The following is a 22,281-nucleotide window of genomic DNA, read 5'->3' as shown; positions in this document are numbered from 1 at the left end:
ATTGTTGATAAGTCCGGGTCGACGACCCTGCGCGCACGACTGACTAACTGAGATTTGCTTGAATCGACATGATGACGGTAACATTCAATAGGCTTTTCATGGTAAATTTAAGAACGCAGCCACGCCTAAATTTTGGAATCATTTAAAATTCCACGGCCGTGGAATTTGTACGGAATGAATTTAGAAATATTTTTTACAAATCAGTTCAGGCAAGAGTACTAGAAAATGTAGAGTGTGGCTGTGTTTGCACCTGTGGTTTCTAGACTCAACAAAAACCATACACAATTATTCATTATTGAAATACACAATGCGTATTCAGCTTGATCATTCTTGCAATAATACTATATTTAACAATTTCAACCTACGCAGCGAGCACCTCTGGTAAATGTTCAAATAGGGTTAAGTACCTACTCAGAATTTCATTAACCATGATTAAACTTCAGAAGCGTTGTCGCAATGCAAACAACGACCGGTGTACCCACATTTACAAAGCTTCTCGATACCTGACTATGCTATAATATGTCTGTACAACAATATAAGTATAGATTAGAATTATTATTCCATTGATCACGGATAAAAGAGAAAATAGATGCAATAATTTTAATATTTAGCGATAAACGGGTGCGTTCGGGGGCCCTACGAGGAAACTACGGCCCATATAGATAAGGCCTGCCACATAACGCAAACACCACAATGTTTACCCACTTACTACACCTACCCAACAAAACCAAACCGCATCGTGATACATTATAATACTTACACACTACGACTAAGTTCTTATTTAGTCACGGATGTCGTTTGTTTGAATTCTACAAACCTGTTTTTGTGTATCTAAGTAGGTAGAGAGTATTTATGACGTGTTATTGAACTTGAGGTAATAGTGACTTAAATTATCAAGTTATCGCACGACTCCCAGTAAATGCAAGTTCATTTCTGAACCGAGCCCTGTTGATAAAACTTGCAGAAGATGTTAGCCTTGCCACGGCTATATTTTAAAGTCAGAGAAGGAAGTTCTGAATATTGCTTGCTACGTGTTTCGGCCTCAAAACTGTGTAACTAGTTTGCTTCCTAATTTTCGCAGTAATGAAGTTGGAGAGGATTATGTTATAGTCTAGGCGCAGCTTTACAGTTCCACTTCCGAAAACGTAACAGTGCAGTCTCACGCAGCGTCACCGGCCACGCACGACGCTCTCTTCGAGCGCGGAATAACAATCGAACCGTGGGAACCTGCCGTTAAACGCCTCAATTATGAAACACCTACAACGCCTATCCAGCGAGGATGTTTCACCTCTAAAGCTAAATAACTTCACTAAGTAGTAGCCCCTGAATAACAAACCGAGCGTGTGAATTGTTAACGGTGGTTGCATCACACGAGGTAAGCGATTGAACTGGGTGCTGACATTTACGTATTCTAAATGCTAAGGTATTGTGTAAATATTGAGCTATAGTTAAAGACTAAGGAAATTAGAAACGATACACAGAGAAGCAGTTACAACAGTAGCGAATAGCAATAAACACAAATATAAGAACAATGAACTGACAAGACAATAATAGAAGCATAGATATTAACACAATCATATCATTCTCTATATTACTACATACCTATCCCGTTAGTTATCTTGTAGGATATGTTACAGATAAAAATACATACCTACCTACATTGGACATTTTAAACTCAAAAAGAAATAACGAAATAGGTACAGAGCAGCAAAGATAAGGTTTAATGTAGAATTTTCACAGCACAACTGTATAAACAGTTTCAGTTATGTTGAAATTGTTAGTAAAGGTATACATAGTTAGACAAACATTTTAATGATGTAGTAAAAGGTAATTGAATGCTTTATTACATCTTATGTAGCCTTGCTAATAATGTTAGTTTAATGATTTATTAAGGATTCAATACAAAGTAGGTACTTTGAAGGTTTCTCAAAATAAAAATCATATTGCATATGATATATCTTTAAGTAATAATAAATAATATTAAAGTACCTAAATAGTGTGTTTTTGTTACAGCTTATTTAATAGTTGAGAAGTAAAGTAGAAGGAAGATGATTGAGAAATAGAGTAGATACTCACTCTACTTCTCAATATTATGATCAAGTAACATTATAATATATAAGTTACTGTTTAGCCTTTTTGGACACACACCTGCCGTTATCCAGAAGTGGCATATCATGATCCACTGAACACCTGCACTGTCGGTGGTGAAATAATGAAGTATTCTCTATTAATTCTCCTGTTTTCAATTAAGAACAAATACCTACCTGTAATGAGTCTGCAATATATACATTTTTGTAATAGCAGACATCTGTAATGAGTGTGTAATATACATTTTTGATTGTACCATGGAATATTTTCCTTTGTGGTCTCGTGGTATGATTTATTGTTGAACTGACCCGATTCTTAAAAACTTCCCATTATATTGAACAATATTTAAGACTAGAGAATTAAATAAGTAAAATTCTATCTATGCATGAAAAACAAGAAGTAAACTTTAAATAGTACTGATGGAATCTACGCTACACTAAATACTTATAATCATTGGAATATGCTTTTATTATCTTTTTTGTGATAAAATACATAAGACTTTAGTATACTGCTGATAGGTAATCAAGATCATTTAGACGGTAGGTAGGTAGCATTGAATGGCAATATTTCACAAACCTTTCAGGGTACAGTTCGAGCATGATCATCATTTCTCTGTAGTTTTTCTACTTTATACACTGCACCTAAAGTGCATTAAACATTAACTGAATTAATTATATTACATCTAAAGTCTTATGGGCTGTAAAATACAAAATGTACATTTTTGCTTAAAATTGGAGAAAGTATTCATAATATCATAGAAATGAAATGCTAATAGGACAGTTATTTAGTCATTAATTTGAATATATGTAATAAGGAAATTAAAATTTCTTTGAGTCACTGTGACCTGGATAGTTGCACTAGCACAAAACGGGTAGACAAACAAAAGTATAGTTCAGGAGACCTTTAGCAGGAGATTTGGAGAATGCAAATGAGTAAGCTGTGAATATAAGTTAAGAGACACTCACCTCACTGAAGGCCATCACTCCCGCCAGGGCTCTTTCTCAGTTCGACCTTCTCAATTTTACTTATCACGTTCTATCAAAACAAATAGTTCACGCTTTTGTTTCCCAACATTGAAGACAGTCCCGACATCTAACATCCCCACGGCACAAATACATCTGAACTCTGTAACTTCACTCACTGCGCAAGAACAAAATTTTAATTTTGACTAAAACGAAAACACCTGACCGAATCACAAATCACTGAAAAAACCAACATTCCTCAGGTGGGTTACATGCACATAAAGATGTAACACTATTCAGTACTCCGGACACTACACTACATAGATTTATTCACAATTTATTAGATCATTACGAAACAGAAGTTCGAAAAAATACTTCAAATGTGTGAGATAACACGGAAAGAACTATCAAACGGAGATGAACTCGCCATCTTGCTTTCATGTCATAAACAATGCTGCCACAATTCTGAATCGATAGCCCCGTATACAAGGTGACCAATATAACGAATACGTAACTGAAGTTAGCGTTAAAGAAATGTAAAGGAAAATAATGCAATTTTCTTCAAGAATTAGTATTAGAACTGTTAGTTAGAAAAATTATTCCATTAATTAAAATTTTTCAAGCATTAAATACCATAATAAATGTTTTAAAAACATCAAAATATTCGTTCAAGCAAAAACAAAACGCAGAAAAAACGGAAACACAATGCTACCACACACAGAAAATGTAAACTGATATAGTGCCAACATTAAGTGTAAAAATAGCGCGGCAACAAGATATCTCTTCTTGTTGATTTTGGATTTTAAATAATGACAAATATAGTTACAATAGTTTTTATTTGTTGAACATACAACGTGGCTGTTTAAAAAAGTAGATAGTATTATTAGCGTACGTAGGTACGTAAGTAGGTATTTCAAATATTTATGTTACGTAGGTACTAAATTGTTGCACTGTTTTTTTATAAAAGTCTGAAGTTCGTAAAGCCATGTACCTGGAAATAAGGTTACATACATTTTACCTGAGTTTACGTCGTGTTGATGTTGAGGTTGATGTAAAATAATCGAGATGTCAAGGGGATGTCAATGTCTTTTAGTTTGACGAGTCTTTCAATAATTATAATACTCTTTGGTCTTTGATTTGTATTGGATTTGTACTCGAAAATGTCACAATAAATTTACAGTTACCGATTTTATACCTTTTCTATTTTGTTTAAGAACGCTATTGCGTTCATTTTAACCTAGTTTTCTGAGTAGTGACCTCATTGCAGAAGGTAAGAGTAATTTGGGTTTATTAATTTCCGCGTAAGGCAGTACACTCGGCACGGTTTGTGAAGGACGTATCTGTTGGTTGTGACGTCACTCGAGCAGGTGCCAGGCAGGGATGCGCGCGGAAGCCTTCGTGATAGCCAGGAACAGCGATGTAGGTTAAAATAAAGTAGGTTATTGCACTACGGCTCTATATTTAGTCGGCCAGTCCACCTTTGACTTTTGGAGCGGACAGACGTTCAGATGAAATAGTCAAAAATGCTGGTGTTTGACGAGGTGCTCTGTTACAGAATTCTGGAGGGCTACACCTGGGGCTCATGGCTGTAACGATGGAGCTGGAAGAGAGCGTGTCAGACTCGAAATTACACAAGGATAGCACAGCCAAAAATGAACTGCGGCCGTCGAGTGCTGTCTCGCTCTCCAAATCCGAAAATGGCCCAGGTGTGTCTTAGATAACATACTTCTAAAATACCCACACACAAGATAAAAGACGACTTTTAAAGATTTTAACTATTCAAAGAAAAAACCGATTTAAGTTTATCGAACTCTCGCATGTCCGTTCCACAAATTAATCATAAACTGTCTATTTGGATGATGAGCTGATAACCTATCACCTTACGGTTCATCACACCTAGATATCTTGGAAAGTATATAAAGCTCAGCCCACCCTATAGGGATACCAGTGTGATGACAGTTATCATGGGCGTTTCCCGTTCGCCTGATCGTTTGACCGATCAATCGGTCACCTGAATCTTTTTTTCTCCTTCTCCATACTGATCCAACACCCGCCGGTTTAAAGGGAAATATAAATCCTACTGGGCCGTGTCACCAGTCGGCCGATCGGACGAACAGAAAACACCCTTTATCATCAAATGGTGAAACAGGCGCTTACAATTTTGTAGAAACTTCGTCGTCGACGGACCAATTGAAGCAATTCAAGTCATGGGTAAGCAACGAGCGATGGAATGAGTTACGGAAGATAGCTGACAACGCCATGAAGGACCGCAGAGTGTTCATGATCAAGGGAGGTGGCTTCCCGGCCGTGCGCCGAGCCTTGACGGAGCGGGGGTGGATAGAGAAATATGAGTCGCATAAGGTATTATAGTTCTCTTCAGTAAGGTAGAGAAATTATTGACTTAGTGGCATCATGTTTCAGCTTTATCGTAGTTAAGAAGTATTAAAGGCGATCATCGTGTTCATTTTAAGGTTCGACATCCTCCGGTTAACATAGACCCTAAAAAAGTGACAGGCAAAGAGCTTTCAAAGGTCGAAAGGATGATTCTCTTCAAGTTTATGGAGCACCATTCAGTCGATTTCCTTTGGACGACCAAGAGGGATAGGTACGATTGGTTACTTAGCAACAAGGATGTTATTATAAGCAGGTACGTGCATGCAGCAACACGGCAATGACCTTCCATATATTGTCATTTTTAGTCGTTGTTACCGTGTGCTTACTAATTTTGCGTAACAGATTTTGCAGATCAATTTTCACTACCAAGGAAGGTCTGACGGCTTCGCTAACCCAAATGCATTGGTTCACCGAACCTGGGGTGTCTATAACGAAATTTCCGCGTTGCTACAACATCCACAACTCGGATAGCCTGGAGGAGTTTATCGACGATTTCAGAATAACTGCGTGCATCAGCATCCTTAAATGGCTTTCGAAAACGCTCACGAACACCAATGAGCACGACTTGGTATCGCACCAGGGGAAAGTTCCCTTTACAGCCATTGAATTTGCTTTGAACCGACTGAACGAATACATCTCATTCTACACTCATAAGGACATCGATGAAATAGAGGACCAAAGCGAGCATGTGTGGGAACACGAGTGGGACCAGTTCCTGACGCATCATTACCTCCTTGTTCATGAGAAAGCTAAGTTTGCTGAAGATAAAAACTACAGTCTGAGGTAAGTTATATATTATATATACCTATGAATAGCAATTCATTACTATGGACAAACTACATACGCGTCGACAAACGAGCTATTAGATCATTGTTTATCGATTGCCAACAACAGCATTAGATCATCATCATCCATAACACTTATTGTGAAAACAGAACAACAGACCAAAATGATTCCTCTAATTTAGGATTATATAATACTGAATTTCATTTACACTAGTATATATAAATTCCTACCTTATCTTGTTATAGGAAAGAATATAATGTAAACTTACATACGTACGTATACACGTATAATGTAATAAATTCAACTTTAACGTGTAAGTAGGTACCTACTTTATCCAACATTTCAACAATGTTCACAGACAATTGGAAAAGAAGGGGGCGAAGGTTTTAGCTCTTATGATCAAGTACTGGCCGCAGATAGACATAGACGGCGTTCTAAACATATGGATCATAAAGCCTGGCAACAAATGCCGTGGTAGAGGCATTCAGCTCATGAACAATATCAAAGACATAATAGGTCTCATCAACATACCTGCTCAGAAAACTAGATACGTTGTGCAGAAATATATAGGTAAACATAATGATCTGAATAAAAAAACAATTACGGTCTTTCAATTACAAGTGCATAATATTTGCAAAATTTTGTTTCAGAAAATCCTCTGGTTATTTACAACACCAAGTTTGATATTCGTCAGTGGTTTCTAGTTACAAATTGTCAACCTCTTACAATTTGGGTGTACAAGTAAGATCTTCCTTATTTCGTTGAAATAGCGTAGAATTGAATCAGGAGTGACGGGCTGTCCCTTTGTTACAGAGATAGCTACCTTCGATTTAGTTCACAAATATTTAGTTTGTCAAATTACCATGAGTCTGTGCACCTGACGAACAATGCAGTGCAGAGTAAGTACAAGAACAACGGGCAAAGGGACAAAGCGTTACCGGATGAGAACATGTGGGACTGTCACACCTTCAAAGCCTACCTCAAGTAAGTAACCATCGCTGTGTTAGAATAGTTGTAAGGTGCACGTAATAATTTAAACCGTTTTTGAAGACAGATCGGAAAATATGAAATGTGGGATGCGAAAATCTACCCTGGAATCAAACAATGTTTGATTGGTGCGATGCTGGCTTGTCAAGATTCGATGGATAAGAGGCAGAATAGCTTCGAATTGTACGGAGCAGACTTCATGCTGACGTCGGACTTTACGCCGTGGCTGATTGAGATCAACTCTAGCCCCGACCTGGCACCGACCACCTCCGTCACAGCGCGACTGTGTCCGCAGTGTCTAGAAGATGTTGTCAAAGGTATCTTTCCAACGCTCATGAAAAATGGTTTACCAATAATTAAAAATATACCTACTTAATAACTTTTTTACTTTCAGTGGTACTCGATCGGCGTACTAATCCCGATGCGGATACGGGAACATTTGAACTCGCTTATCGGCAGGTTATCCCTAAAGCTCCGGCATATCTCGGCTTGTCCCTGTGCCTTAATGGAAAAAAAGTATTTAAGAAAAAGGAAAGACAAAAACATGAACAAAAAAATGTTACACCAATACCGCCTCGTGTACCTTCCGGTGACGCTATAGACCAAGAACAATCGGTGCCTGCTGAGTACAGCGGCCCGATAATCACAGATTTCCTTACTTGGTTAAACCCTTACGATTGTTTACCGACGAACAAGGATGGCATCGTAATGGAACCCAAGGAATCTCTAACGGTACGCCAAGCTATGACTGTGGTTAAATCCGGTTTCGCTCTTAAGAGCGGATCGAAAAAGCGTAAAACGTCCGCGCTCTCTTTTAGGACACAGCACCGTGGAAGGAGAGAGAAAAACGGAGATGGTAAGCGTCGTGTAGTCCCTCACTCGTGCTGTCGACCGGAGGAGGGGCCGTCAGGTAACCCAGGCAAATACCGTACGGAATCCGCGAACAGAACCCAGAAGCCTAAGATCGAAAAATCGGTCGGTAACAAGCGCTGCTACATAGACCCGACTGATTGGGAACGTGAAACTGCCAGCCTGCTTCGTACCACCATTTCCGTACAGAACAAGAGCATTCACAGACCTGAAAATGTGGTTCCTCTGCGACAAACTAAGTCGGGAGGAATCAATTCTCATCATAAATTTTCCGACCCCCTCCCGAACTCGCGAAATATCATGGACGATGCGGATCCTATAAAAAAATTGAGTGCTATCGGCACAAGTATTTGTAAACTGCGAGGAGAAAATAAAGCTAAGAAGGGTATAAGTTTTTCGAAAAGTTGTACGTCCATTTATACCCCGTATCGTGTTATTATGACGCCGTTAAACGACGAACCGCGAAACTCTATCTTAAAATCCAAACATACTTAATGTTAGCCATCAATTGTCCCAAACGTGTGTTCATCGCAATTTACAATTAACATTGTGTTACTTGTTTTATGGCTCCTGATTTAATGAGTTGTATTTATTGCAATCTGCTTAGATTGTATCGCTTAAATAAGACTAATTATTACATATATATTATTATGTAGATGACTATAATTATGTTAACTTATAAAGAAAAATATTTTCTTTTAAACTGTTGGCGTGTTCAAATTTTATGACCTAATAAATCGGTGTTATATTTTATTTGTGTAGTAAGTAAACTTTCCTATTTCAGAATTCACGTCCTTCACGCAACCACACCCAAACCGATTCCAAGCGTTCCCGTCGCAAAAGAAAATGTGCCGAAAAGGGCTGGCATGCAGAACCACTGTAATATTGTTTTATTCGCCCACATGTCGATAATGTGACATCCCCTGTCACTTTGAAAAACATGATCATAACAATGAGAAATCTTTTGTGATTAAAAAATTATCTAAATTAAAAACCTAAGTAACTAAATATTGCCGTTTGATAAGGGTAGTATGGAAAATAACAACGACGCAACATAGGTAAGGGAATTACAATTTTATTTTTACCTGCTTGAAAGACGTTTATTTATTTTATTTTTGTAACTTCGTAGGGTAAAGAAACTGAGATAAAATGACGCGACTCAGTAAATATAATGCGGAATCGAAAGAAGAAATGTATGAAGAGGAGAAAGGTGAAATTACTAAACATCTTATTCATGAACAAATTATTGATTTTAGCTACCTTCATCATTATTACCTACATAATTTTTATTTTATCTTTATTTTACAATGCAGAAGAAGGATATCAAGTTTGGAAAACGATATAAAAAATCTGCAGGTCCAAAAGTACTAGGAAATTCTATCGCTGATAAAAAGAAACCATCATGCAATACCGTGAAACAGGTAGTTACAGCGTAATAATTGTTATTCCCTCTTAAAATATTAAAAAGATGCAAACTCATACACGCAATCACAATTCCTGGGGTAAGCGCGTAGGTACCTAGCCATTTTGTTAATTGTATTAATATATTCAAAAAAATTTGGTAAGTACCTATGAAACAAGAAAATAGTTTTATTATTTAGGATATAGCCGTTGTCAAATTCCAATCTATCTGAAGAATTCGCTTGCCACGGATTGCCAAGAGATTTTATTCTTTATCAGCTTATTTCCTCTACTTAGAGGGCTAATCATTGAATTTAGTGTGACGTCATATAACCTATAGCTACCGGATAATTATCAAACCGCATTTCGAAATCTGATAAGTGGTTTAGGAGGTGTTAGGAGGAATTTAGGGACGTATACCTATACTCACATACATAGCGCAGCCGTGAACACTAGAGGTAATTATAAAGTAGCTGAACGAATTCTATGCATTATTTTCACCTCACCAACCCAGCAGGGATTATCAATCTGTTCATGTTCTAAAAAATATGACGTACGTACCTCATTAATAAATATACAGTAAATATATTATGAATAAACAAATTATGGCGAATTTCGGCTCATTGCACAGCCGTGAAAGTAGGTATATCCCTGAAGTTATCTGTTACAGAAACTGTCCAAAGACGAGTGCGATAGAGGAGGAGTCAAAAGATTATTTTGTCATTTCAACAAGTTTAGTATGCCTTCACCAGCTTCGTCCGATATGCCAAAAGTTAAAATGCCATCTGACGATTTAAATAGGAGAAATGGTCTCTCGCCGAAAGAGAAAAGCTACTTAATATGCAGCTGTCAAACAAGGTCGTCACGATATCTAAGACTGAAAAATCTAGCAGCCGACGCGATGAAACACAACAAAATATTTCTAATTCACGGCTACTGCACACCCATACGCAAAGCTTTAGTCGAAAGGGGTTGGGTAGAAAAGGTGCCACCAAATAAGATGGATCTAGCCAAACTACGAAACAAACGATATAGGGACAACTCGGAAATGCATATTGAACTGGAAAAATTGTTACTATCTAACTTTGTAGAGAAATGTGATCCTAATTTCGTCTGGAATGCGAAAGACGACCGTGATGATTACGCGACCAGGAGCCACAATGTTGTCTATAACAAACTGAAAGTAGAAGCTCTCTGGACGACGAAGCAAGGGTTGTGCACTTCAATAAAAAGCAATTGTTGGTACTACATAGAGGATGTAGCCGAAATAAATAGCCCTCGAACGTACTCCAGTTTCGATGAAGGGGAAAAAGAAGACTTCGAAAGAGACTATAAACTAACTGCATGTACTAGTTTGCTGAAATGGGTTCTTTCTATGGTCGCTAACGATAGGCCAATATTTGTTGAGACAGGCACTATAGCTATTAATGTAATAGTATTTGCACTAAACCGCTGTAAAGAATATCTATTTCGCAAACAAAATAAAGATATTGACAGATATTGCGTCTCAGCAGCTACGCCTGGACAGTGGAAGTCTTTTTTGAAAAAGTATTACTTGTTGATGGCAAAGCAGGACATTTTCACCATTGATAAGGATAACAAGTTGCCTCTTTATTTAGGCTATGCGAAATTTCTGCTTAAAGAGATACACAAATACAGACCACAACTAAGTTGTGAAGGATGCCACAACATTTGGATAATCAAGCCAGCACATTGTTCCAGGGGTAGGGGTATAAGAATGGCCTCCAAATTAGGTGTCCTTACGGATTTGTTAAATCGAGGCAAATACGTCTTCCAAAAATACATTGGTAGGTTACTGAACATACTATATATAGGTAGTAAGAAATCGTGAAGAAATATTTTGTCATTATAATCCAATTTTATTTTACAGAAGAACCACTTCTGATACACGAGACAAAATTCGATATAAGACAATATTATCTAATCACTAACACTTGTCCCTTGGTAATATGGATGTACAAAGATTGCTATTTGAAATTTAGCTCCCAGAAATACAGTCTCGAAAGTTACCACGAATCTATCCACTTAACTAACAACGCAGTTCAAAAAAAATATAAGAACTGCGCAAATCGCCATCCGGAGCTTCCACAAAACAATATGTGGGATTTAGAAACATATAAAGAATATTTGGTTAAAACCGGGAAAGAAACTGTCTGGGACGAAGTAATTTACCCAGGAATGAGAAAGTCGATCGTGGGTATCATGTTGAACTGCCAAGAGTCCATATCGTACAGCAAGAATCGTTTTGAGTTGTACGGATGCGATTTTATCTTGGACAAAGACTACAAACCGTGGTTGATCGAAATAAACTCGTGCCCGGATCTTAATCCTACCACAGAAGTTACTGCAAAAATTTGTCCCGCAGTATTGACTGATATTATCAAAGGTAAGTACCTAAATTTATTTATTATATTCTATAAAGATACAAAAATACTCGTAATAAAACCTTTCTCGTTCAAATCATGTTCCTACTCTTAACTGAAGTGGGCAGGCCCACTTGGGCTTGGTGATCTGGTACTAAAATGAAGGTGATGTGCCATACGACTCTACAGGTAGCCTATCATATTGATGAGAACATGAGCCCTTGTAGACAGAAAACATTATTAGTATGTTTGGCATTATCTACTCTTAGTCCAGAGAAGTTTGAAAGAATTTATATTAGTTTCGAAGCACAATATATGAGACTCTATCAAGGTAAATATTTTCTAGCATAGCCGTTGAGCAAACTGCATTTTCGTGATAAGGTCGTAACTTTTTAATAACAATCAAAACGTAAACATAGAGATAGCCATGAGAGATATGTGATAGAGAGACATCGTCGTCAATATTAGTAGTAGTAGTAAGTAGGTAGATGATAACTGGCGAAGACACCTTTTTGTAATATTTACGTGTATAATCTTGTGAGGTTAAGCTTTTAAAGTTGACGCTTACATTCAATTAGCTAATAGTTATAACATGTCATTGTCTATAAATTGCAGTAGTCATCGATTACTCTGGAAACTACAAAGCTTCGACAGGACAATTTGAGTGCATCTATCGCCAGACGGTCTGCATGCCTCAATATGGACAAGCAACTGATTTAACTGTACGTGGACACGCTTTACCTATGGATTACTTCTACAGAGGAAAACTGCCACAGGAAGACACAAACCTTGATGCTAAACTAGAAAAGACTCAAGACATGAAATCCATATTAAACAAACTAAGAATGGCTTATGAGACTGACATCATGGTGGAGCCCGATGATAGCACGGAAGAATTAAAAGGACCCACTTCTATCAAATTAGTAAAAGATAATATGCAGCGTAATACAAAATCTGACGAAGACTTGAACGCTGTAGCGGGTGTCATCACCGGTCAACTAGACGACCTGCTAGATCGCATCACAACCGAAAACACTTCTAGCGTAAAAATGGCGCCGTCATTTGTATCGTTCCCGTCTTCAAACAATATGATTAAAAAAAGGTACACCGGAGAAGTTGTCAGAAGTGTAACTGCCATTAATTCTCCAGCAAAGAAAAGCTGTCGGTTTGCGTCTGCAGAAACAATAAATATTAAGACCCCGTTCAATTTTAGTAAATTAGATGATGGCCCTAACGGTAAAGGTAGTGGTTCAATTTGCGACGCGAATCAAGAGAATAAGTTAACTCAGAAACTCAACGACGTGCACCAAACTCAAGAAAAACAAGCCGATATGTTTACTACGTTTCATGTAACAGACGCCGAGAGTATCGGTCTAATAGACGCTACCAAGAGATTATTTAGTTTCTTGGATGAGAAAGAGAGGGAATATAACCGTGATTTAAGTCATGCTTAAAGAATAATAAAATAATAACATTAGGAAAATTCTAACATTTTGTTTAATATGGGGATTTCACCAATATATAGATAGTAATTTTATTAGCCAGCATAAAAGTTGATGCAGAAAGCTCGGTAAAGTGTGGGTATTTTGTGGGTTTTCATCTTGCGATGGTTGTTCCTCTGATTACCCCAATCGGGATACAGTCGTGAACTTTGTTACGTAATCTACCCGCATTATACCTACTCGTACCATACATACCTATTGATTCTTGTCTTGCCAATTATGAGATTAGTTTTACTGTACGTAGTTTTTGTTTCTATTTTAAACAATTTTATTGGAATGAAAAAACAAAATTCAAGATAATATTAAATTAACGTGGTCTTTGATTTGAACGGTTTGGTTCTTTTTTACAAAGGGTGACTATTTTCCTTATTACTTCAATGTAAATATGTATTCGGTTATTTATTGTGAAAAAAAAATGTAAACTCTCTTTCTCATAATACTACAAAAAATTACATTACTTACCTAATAAATAAATAGTTGTACGGAAATTGATGTATGAGCCATTTCTCAAACTCACCGTAAAATCACGGGCAAAAAAAACGGCTAAAGACGCGCGAACAGTACAGAAATCACGTAATTTTCAAAACTACTAAGTAAATTTTATTTTCAATAAAATGAGTGGAGATTACCATTCATATTATTATATTTTTACTCTTTCGAACCTAAATCCATGTTTTCCCGCCAACAAATAGTTTTCATATGAAATATTTGAATAAAAAGTGGTTGTAGCCAAACAATATTTTTGCCAACAATGAATAAGCTGCGTTCCGAATCAATAAGCTTTTATAAAGCTAAATAATTGTTAAATTGATAAGAAATAGAACTCACGTAATAGATGGATAAAATGAGACTTCGTTCATTACTTTCACTTCAAGGCAAAGACCTTGTATCTGTGTTTGATAATAAATATTTGATTGATGGTAAATATTACAATGGTGTGTGTAGACGCTTGTGAACAAGATTATGTTAAAAAGAATTTTTTTGCAAATTGCTCGATAATATATAATATTATTGTTGTAATTAACAAATTAGTACACGTAGATTCTGTGCCGTCAAAAGTAAGTCTCAAAATTAGGCACGCAGCTTATAAAATATTTTCTCGTACTTATACCTGCAGCTCTTTGTTACTATTCATGTATCTTGTTCATTTTTATAGAATTAAAAGATGAATTACAAATCAAACAACATTCAAATTGTATATTTTTATTATTAACGGTCGCTTTTTGTGTGGATCTTCGGACACAGGAAGTCAATATCATTACTGTGTAGCAAAAATCCTACATTCCTGTGTTTTGCAAAAATCAGAACCGTAAGTTGGTGGCTTAATATTTTGCTTTTTTTTTTTTTTTTTTTTGACGTGACTTATTGTAGATTTGCCGCAGATGGCATTAACTACTTGGCCGGACAAATGGGGAGCGCTGAAGGCTCTCACCCGGTACAACGTTTAAGACAACAGGCCTGAGGGTGCCCAGTTGGGCGCGAACCTCGGCTCAGGGCGTCGTCTGAGAGGAAAAATATTTGAAAGAATTAATCGACCCTAGTGGGTCGATAGCGATAAGCGCTGAATGAGGGAAATCGTCGACCACGCCGGCGGGGTCGGTATCGGGGTCCTGAAGTGTTTGGTGTCGCGAGCTGATTGGCTGCCTCTATGGCTAGAGTAATCGGGTCGTCGGGATCGTATATTACGTCCTTCGGACGCCGATACTTTTCTTAATATTTTGCATAAACAAAACATTAACACGGTTTTCAGATTTCTTTAAAAATAACAGCAAGAAATAATTAAAACTATACTACTAAAACTAAAAACAAAAAGAAACAAAAGTACACGCAAGTTTTGGTTTTTGGCAATAATATTATGCACATCCGGTGTTTGAAGATCCACCCTCAAAAAACAAAGCATCATACGTTTACAGGTTGCAGGAACTTTTTGGCGGGAACGGAAACGGAACGGTTGCCTTCTTTATTGAATAATCTAAATAATTAATACGAAGTGGTGTTTAGTGGTCAATAATCGCATTAAGTTAATCAGAAAACATTCGTGATAGTGTTATTATATCGGAATATTCAATAAACGAAAGTGTACCTATTTTTGGCTTCGTGCCAACAAGCTACTTATGCGGTCTTTTGAGTTGATTCGTTTATGGTTCGGAGTAGGAGTCTGCTTCTAGGGTGGGAGCATAGGATTCATCGTCATCATCTTTCATATAAGACATGGCTGTATGGGCATAGTTCCCTTTGCCTTGCCCTTTGGAGAAAACAAAAACAACAAAACATACGTTTGCATCTCAGAACAATATTAGTTATTGTTCTGAGGTTTGCATATTGCATAGATTTTAATAAGTTTTGATCTCAACATCTACCTCAGAATAGTAACTGCATCTACTGAAGACTAGGCAGCGTGGTCTTATGATCTTAGGTTATTTTTTTTTTTTTGGTTTGGTTTTCCCCGAAGGGTAAGGCAAAGGGAACTATGCCCATACAGCCATGTCTGACGTATTTTTTTTCTTGATGATTAATGAAATGATGAAAGGTGATGATGATGAAACCTAAGCCCCCACCCTCGGAGTAGACTCCTACTCCGAACCCCAAACGAATTAACTCAAAAGTCCGCATAAACTTTTGAGTTATGAAGCGGCTTCCTGACACGAAGCGAAAATAGGCAGATACACTTTGTTTATTGAATACTCCAATATAATAACACTCGCGAATGTCTTCCGACTAACTTAATGCGATCATTAACCACAAAACACCACTTCGTATTAATTATTTAGATTATTCAATGAAGAAAGCAACTGTCCCGTTCCCGCCTCCCGCCAAAAAGCCTGATCTTAGTTTTTTTTTTTTTTTTGGTTATTTTGTCCGTAGGACAGGCAAAGGGATCATAGCCCATACAGCCAAGTCATGTGTTATATTTATTTATATATTTTTAGTTATAAAATTCATAGAAGGTTTAAACCAAGTCTGGCGTATTTTTACAAAATTAAGGCCGAAGCCAATTCTTAGCTTGATTTCAGAATTAAGGCCGAAGCCATGTCTTAGTTTGTTTTAAAAATTAAGGCCGAAGCCAAGTCTTATATTATTTTCAAATTAAGGCCGAAGCCAACTGCCAAGTCTTAGTTTGTTTTCAAATTAAGGCCGAAGCCAAGTCTTTAATTGTTTTCAAAATTAAGGCCGAAGCCAAGTCTTATATTGTTTTCAAATTAAGGCCGAAGCCAAGTCTTATATTGTTTTCAAAATTAAGGCCGAAGCCAAGTCTTAGTTTGTCTTCAAAATTAAGGCCGAAGCCAAGTCTTAGTTTGTTTTCAAAATTAAGGCCGAAACCATGTCTTATATTGTTTTCCAAATTAAGGCCGAAGCCAAGTCTTAGTTTGTTTTCAAAATTAAGGCCGAAGCCAAGTCACAAAATCATAAGTCAATAACAACTACAAGTAATCAAGAAAGGCAAAGGGTAAAATCCAAGACTAAAACACTAAAACAAAACAAAACGTATGTCGGCTGACATCTGTCAACACAACATTGAAACAAAAACAAAAGATACACAAAAGAAAAGAAAGTCAAAACGTAAAAAAGAACACAAATATATTCAAATTCAAGGTATTTCAAAGCAATAATCAAAAAGAAAGAAAGAATGTTTAGACAATCAAATATCTCCAAAAGTTGCTAAAACAAATTCATAGAGGGGCTTATAACAGTCCCTGTTTTTGAGAAGTTGCTGAAGGGAGAGCGGGATTTCTTCAGCTGTACGATATATGTTCAGGAGGCGGTCTATGAGAAGCAATCTGGGAAGAGTGAAACTACTGCAATCAAAGAAAAGATGTTGCAAAGTCTGATCAGCAGAGTTACAGAAATCACAAGTAGGTGATGTGAGAATTTTGATTCTATTTAAGTGGGCATTAAAACGGCAATGTCCTAGTCTAAGACGACATATAATTGAATAAAATTTTCTACCGGGGTACAGAGTACCTTTTGTAAACCATGGTGTTGATAAACTATTATTAATTTCGGCATACCATTTGCCTTTAGTTTGAATAATTTCCTGCCATGTTTCATTAAATTCATTTTTCAACTTTGTCCTGACAATAGCTACGATGTCAGAATCAGGAACTAAAACATTTTTAATGGGGTGAGACTGGGAACTATTTGTTATGGATCTGGCAAGAAAGTCTGCTTGCTCATTACCAACCACACCAATGTGTGACGGTGTCCAAGTCAATATTATATTTTTATTGTTTATTGACAGATTTTTATATTTTTCCCTTATGTCATAGATTATGTAGTTGGTATTGCTAGTAAGGTTGGGATTATTAAGAGCTTGAAGAACACTCATACAATCTGAAACTATTAGCCACTTGTTGCCATCCTGAGACTCAATATAATCTAAAGCTATTAGAATAGCCAAACATTCAGCTGTATAGCTACTGACAAATGAAGGCAGTTTATACCCATGTCCCCCCTTAGCATGGGCATCATAAATTGCAGCAGAAACAGATTTGCTATTTTTGGCACCGTCAGTATAAACCTGATGATGATCAGACCAACCATTCAAAAAAGAATATACCTCTTCCTTACATTTCAAAGATGAATTTATATCAATTTTCATTGGAAAGAATTTAGAATCAAAAGAGTTCTCATAGCAAGGCCATAAAGAACTTGAATACAAATTAAAATCTTTTTGTAAATTTATAATTTCAGGCAGAAGCTGCCCAAGGGAACCAAAATATGAGCTACTAATTCTTGAGGAAGAAGACTGCAACTTCAGAAGCAAAGGATGATTTTTAATAGAAGAAATTTTCAATAGAAACTTAAAGATGAGATATTTGAACCTGCTTAACAAAGGAGGTACATTACATTCCACCTGCATCGATATGATGGGGGTGGAGCACATTGCACCAAGAATAATTCGTAAACAACGATTCTGGATCTTTTCTAATTTTTCAACAAATTTATTTACACTAGAAAAGCAAAAAAAAGCATATTCAAAATGACTCCTTACAATAGATTTATAAAGAATCAATAAAATTTTGGGATCTGCACCCCAGTAGGTACCAGTTAAAGATTTTAATATATTACAGGATTTGGATGCACGAGTTGTTAAGCAATCGACATATTTTTCAAACTTAAAATTATGCTGAAATAAAACACCCAAAAACTTAACTGTATTATCAACAGGCAGCAATCTATTATTATAATAAAGTTTAACACTTGACGTTTTAACCATTTTTTTAGAAAAGATAACTACTTTACTTTTGTCAGTGCTGATCTCTAAACCAAGACTTTCAAAATAAGTCTGCAAGTTTAAGAGAGCAGCATTAAGTTTCCCTAGAATATCAGGCAACTCAGTACCAGAACAATACACAGCCAAGTCATCAGCAAATTGTAAATTTTGAGTTTCACTGCCTAAAACTAAATTTAATTTATGAATATACAGTATGAACAACAATGGGCTTAAAATCCCACCTTGAGATACTCCTTTGAAGGAATTTCTAGGACCAATTAACTGATTATCATGTTTAATAAAGATTTTTCGACCATGCAAGAAATTAAATATCCAATTAATTATTTTTCCAGGCAGCTGCAATGAAGACAGAACAGTTGTTAAAATATCCAAATTAACATTATTAAAAGCGCCAACAACATCGAAGAAAATACAACCCAAAATCTGATCACGAGACAGAGCATCACGGACATCCAGACAAAAGTGACTCAGGCTTTCCCGCGCCGACCGCCCTCGACGAAAGCCAAATTGATTAGCTGGTAAGATACTATTGCTTTCAATGAAGAATTCCAAACGCTGTTTAATCAGTTGTTCAGCTATTTTACCAACACAAGAACTTAGTGTTATAGGACGATATGAATCAGCATGGCTACTATCCTTTCCTGGTTTTAAAATAGGCACTATACAATCTGTCTTCCATTGTTCAGGGATTAAGCCGTTTTGCCACAGATAATTTAGTAAATTCAAGAATAATAACATACTGGATGGATTTAGTAATTTAAGCATTTTGTATGACACCCAATCCAGGCCACATGCTGTATCCTTACGAGATCTTAAGGCTGATTTTAATTCTTCAATAGAAAAGACTGTTGCCAGAAAAGAATTCGTGGAACTTAATAATATATTAAAGTGATTGTTGTCAGACAATTTTTCAGCTGTGTCAGGAGTATACTTGCGCAAAAACTGAAATACCCAGGCTTGACTAGAAAACTCACTGTGTGTTGAAAAGGTTTTATTAAATTTCCTAGTTTTAGACCAAATTAGTTTCATTGGTGTTAGCCTGGAAATAGATATACAAAAATTTTCCCATGACGATTTACGTTCCTGCTTTAATGTGCGTTTTTTAAGGGCTTGCGCTCGCTTGAAGTTAATAAAAGTATCGACACAAGGATTTAATTTAAATTCTAAATATGCTTGTTTACAATTATTTACAGTTTTAGTACATTTTTCGTTCCACCAGATTAGAGGGATTCGATTTTTAGTTCTATGTTTATTATTATGAGAAGTTGAGGGTGAATTAACTTTGGTAGTACTGCCAGACCTTGAACATACTACACATTCATTTATAGTAGAAATGATGATATTGCAGAAATTGTTATAGCTCTCAATTAAATTACAAACATCAATTTGAAATTCGGATAACAACTCATTTACACGTTTCTCATATAGCTCCCAATCTACCATTTTCAGGTTGGCGTGAGGCGGGATGTTCGCCGAAGAGTCTGTAGCAACTGAAGGAGAAGATGTAAAACAATACTTCGTCAAAGTGGGTAGATGATAGCTACCACCTAAGGGATCTGACATGACCTGCCATTCACATGACAAGGCCAGTGATGAGGAAACCAATGTTAAATCAAGGCCATTTGGCCGCCAACTAAGGGTACCTGTTGTCGTTGCACGTCCGTCATTCAAGAGAACCAAGTCATTCTCATCCATGGAGTCCAAGACGCTTCTGCCTCGTGTATCAATACTACCACACCCCCAAATGGTGTGATGTGCATTGAAATCGCCTGCTATAATCAACGGTTTTGGAATACTACGAATCAAATTGTCAAATCTACCTTTATTAAAGGTAGGGTTACAATTACCTGGACTGTAAAAACTAGCGATAGATATGTATTTTTGATCAATTTGAACCTGAACTACAACGTTTTGTAGTGAGTCATCAAAGAAAGTGTCTAATTTACGAAATACTAGACTTTTATGAATTAGAATGGCTACTCCATTGTGGTCATTGCCGCAATCATTACGGACAGTGGAGTACCCTTTAATATTAAAATTTGTACAAGATTTAAACCAAGTTTCACTAATAATAGATATATGTATTTTATTATCAAAGAGAAATTTTTCAAATTCATGTCTATTACTTAACAAACTCTGTGCGTTCCACTGCATTATATTTATTGTTTGGGCTGAGAATTTGAAGAATTTTTATTTTTATGCTGAATAGTTTCTTTTATTGTGTCTGTTATCATTTGAGAGCTAATACTTGTGTTGTTTACTTTGTTTAATGTAATAACTTTTATTATAGATTCTGTGAGCAAAGTTAATGCGTTTTTATTAGATAGAATTAAATTTATTAATTCCTGACTGTTTTCTGTTTTGCTGAGTGATGGAAAGTGTTTATTTTTATTGCTGAATAAATCTGAAAAAGGTGTCGGCATAACTTTATTTTTATTTTCAATTATTTTTTGTTTCTTTACAGGACATTGCCCCGAAATAGACAAGTGATTTCCCTGACAGTGGACACAGATAGCTTTGTCTGATGAAGAGGTGCACGATTTAAAATTGTGCTGGTCACCACAAATTGAACATCTTTCAGAGTTTTTACAGAATTTTCCCAAATGACCATATCTTAAACATCTGAAACACTGTTTTACCGGGGGGATGTAGGGTAAAACAGGGAACCTCCACATTTTAATAAAAACATAGTCTGGCAAAGAAGTCGACGCTGAAAATGTAATTGCGACCGATTGGGTGGGTTGTAGTTGGAACGACTCTCCAACTTTCTCCCTTCTCATAATTCGTCGTACACAGATTACTTTTTTACAATTTGTACCTAGACCCAGTTCGTTAAATATTTTTTTGTTTGTCATACTGGTAGGCACTGAGTTGATAACGCCAGTCATTTCAGTGGTACCAGCAGGTATCGTCGCTTTTAAATTTTGGTCTCTCAAGAATGTAGAGTTATCCAAAAAAGCATTTGCTAAATTTGGGCGATCAAAGACTACGCCAATTTTAAATTTATTTATTTTTTTGAGATATTTAATGCCTTTGACTACTCTGGTGAAACAAGTGCTTAAATTCATCATATCTCGTGTCCCAATCGGTTGTTCAGTGCTACTTTCGATAAATACAACAAATTCATAACCTGCTGCGCTATCTTCTGGATACCGGCGACTATAATCAGTCACTCGGTATGGAGCATATTTGTCTTCTTCAATCTCCGTGTCCATGATCCTTGGCGGGTCGGTAACGTCCGAGTCAGAAGACTCGGGCTCAACAACCTCACCTGGTTCATCCCGAGACTGGGGCTGCTGCTTGCCTCCTTTTGTTGCCGAATACTTCCGCTTTGCCGGCTGGCCAGGCATCTTGCCCGCCGCGCGGGTCCTTAGCGGACCGCCTCTGCTACGGTTTTTTATAAAAACTTACCAAACGATAAATATTTACATTCAGATATGAAATAACTATTTATACAATAACTTAAACTAAATAATTATGTACAAATTATGCAAATATCTACAAAATTTGGAAATAAAATTGAAATTAAAATCGAGAGCTTAAAAAATCCCGCCTAACTTGTTCGAAGGTTCCCGCCCTTTCTCTCGCCTGATCTTAGGTTAGTCATACTCGGGTGAAAGAAAAAAAAATCTGTCTCTGGGCTGGCAACTGTCACTTGATTGTCACTGTCA

At 36.6% G+C, this 22,281-nt stretch overlaps 3 protein-coding genes across 4 annotated transcripts in view; 2 read left to right on the top strand and 1 right to left on the bottom strand.

Annotated features, from left to right (window-relative positions):
* LOC126378807 (serine/threonine-protein kinase 26) overlaps window positions 1-3,503 on the bottom strand; it is a 71,961-nt gene extending 68,458 nt beyond the window's left edge. The window contains exon 1 of the mRNA XM_050029104.1: window positions 3,054-3,503. Within this exon, the coding sequence (XP_049885061.1) occupies window positions 3,054-3,068 (15 nt within the window). The 5' untranslated portion in view covers window positions 3,069-3,503. The remainder of the gene's footprint in view (window positions 1-3,053) is intronic.
* A 691-nt stretch (window positions 3,504-4,194) lies between these two features.
* Window positions 4,195-8,644, top strand: LOC126373835 (tubulin glycylase 3A-like). 2 transcript variants are annotated; one of them, XM_050020571.1, is made up of 10 exons: window positions 4,195-4,320; window positions 4,606-4,756; window positions 5,218-5,411; window positions 5,522-5,697; window positions 5,787-6,227; window positions 6,589-6,800; window positions 6,881-6,971; window positions 7,044-7,214; window positions 7,281-7,534; window positions 7,612-8,644. In XM_050020571.1, the coding sequence occupies exons 2-10, from the start codon at window positions 4,633-4,635 to the stop codon at window positions 8,580-8,582; spliced, it is 2,634 nt and encodes an 877-aa protein (XP_049876528.1). In that variant the 5' UTR covers window positions 4,195-4,320; window positions 4,606-4,632; the 3' UTR covers window positions 8,583-8,644. The 2 variants fall into 2 exon arrangements, with proteins under 2 accessions (XP_049876528.1, XP_049877280.1); XM_050021323.1 differs by lacking the exon at window positions 4,195-4,320 and having other exon boundaries at window positions 4,549-4,756.
* A 1,622-nt stretch (window positions 8,645-10,266) lies between these two features.
* Window positions 10,267-13,326, top strand: LOC126367386 (tubulin glycylase 3A-like). The gene is made up of 3 exons (XM_050010895.1): window positions 10,267-11,296; window positions 11,380-11,895; window positions 12,488-13,326. Exons 1-3 carry the CDS (start codon window positions 10,267-10,269, stop codon window positions 13,324-13,326), a joined length of 2,385 nt encoding a protein of 794 aa, XP_049866852.1.
* Window positions 13,327-22,281: the final 8,955 nt, after the last annotated feature.

This window comes from Pectinophora gossypiella, chromosome 1 (assembly GCF_024362695.1).
Source record: "Pectinophora gossypiella chromosome 1, ilPecGoss1.1, whole genome shotgun sequence".
Lineage (NCBI taxonomy): Eukaryota > Metazoa > Arthropoda > Insecta > Lepidoptera > Gelechiidae > Pectinophora > Pectinophora gossypiella.
Note: the sequence above shows the minus strand (reverse complement) of the source record. Positions and strands in the feature narration are given on the sequence as shown.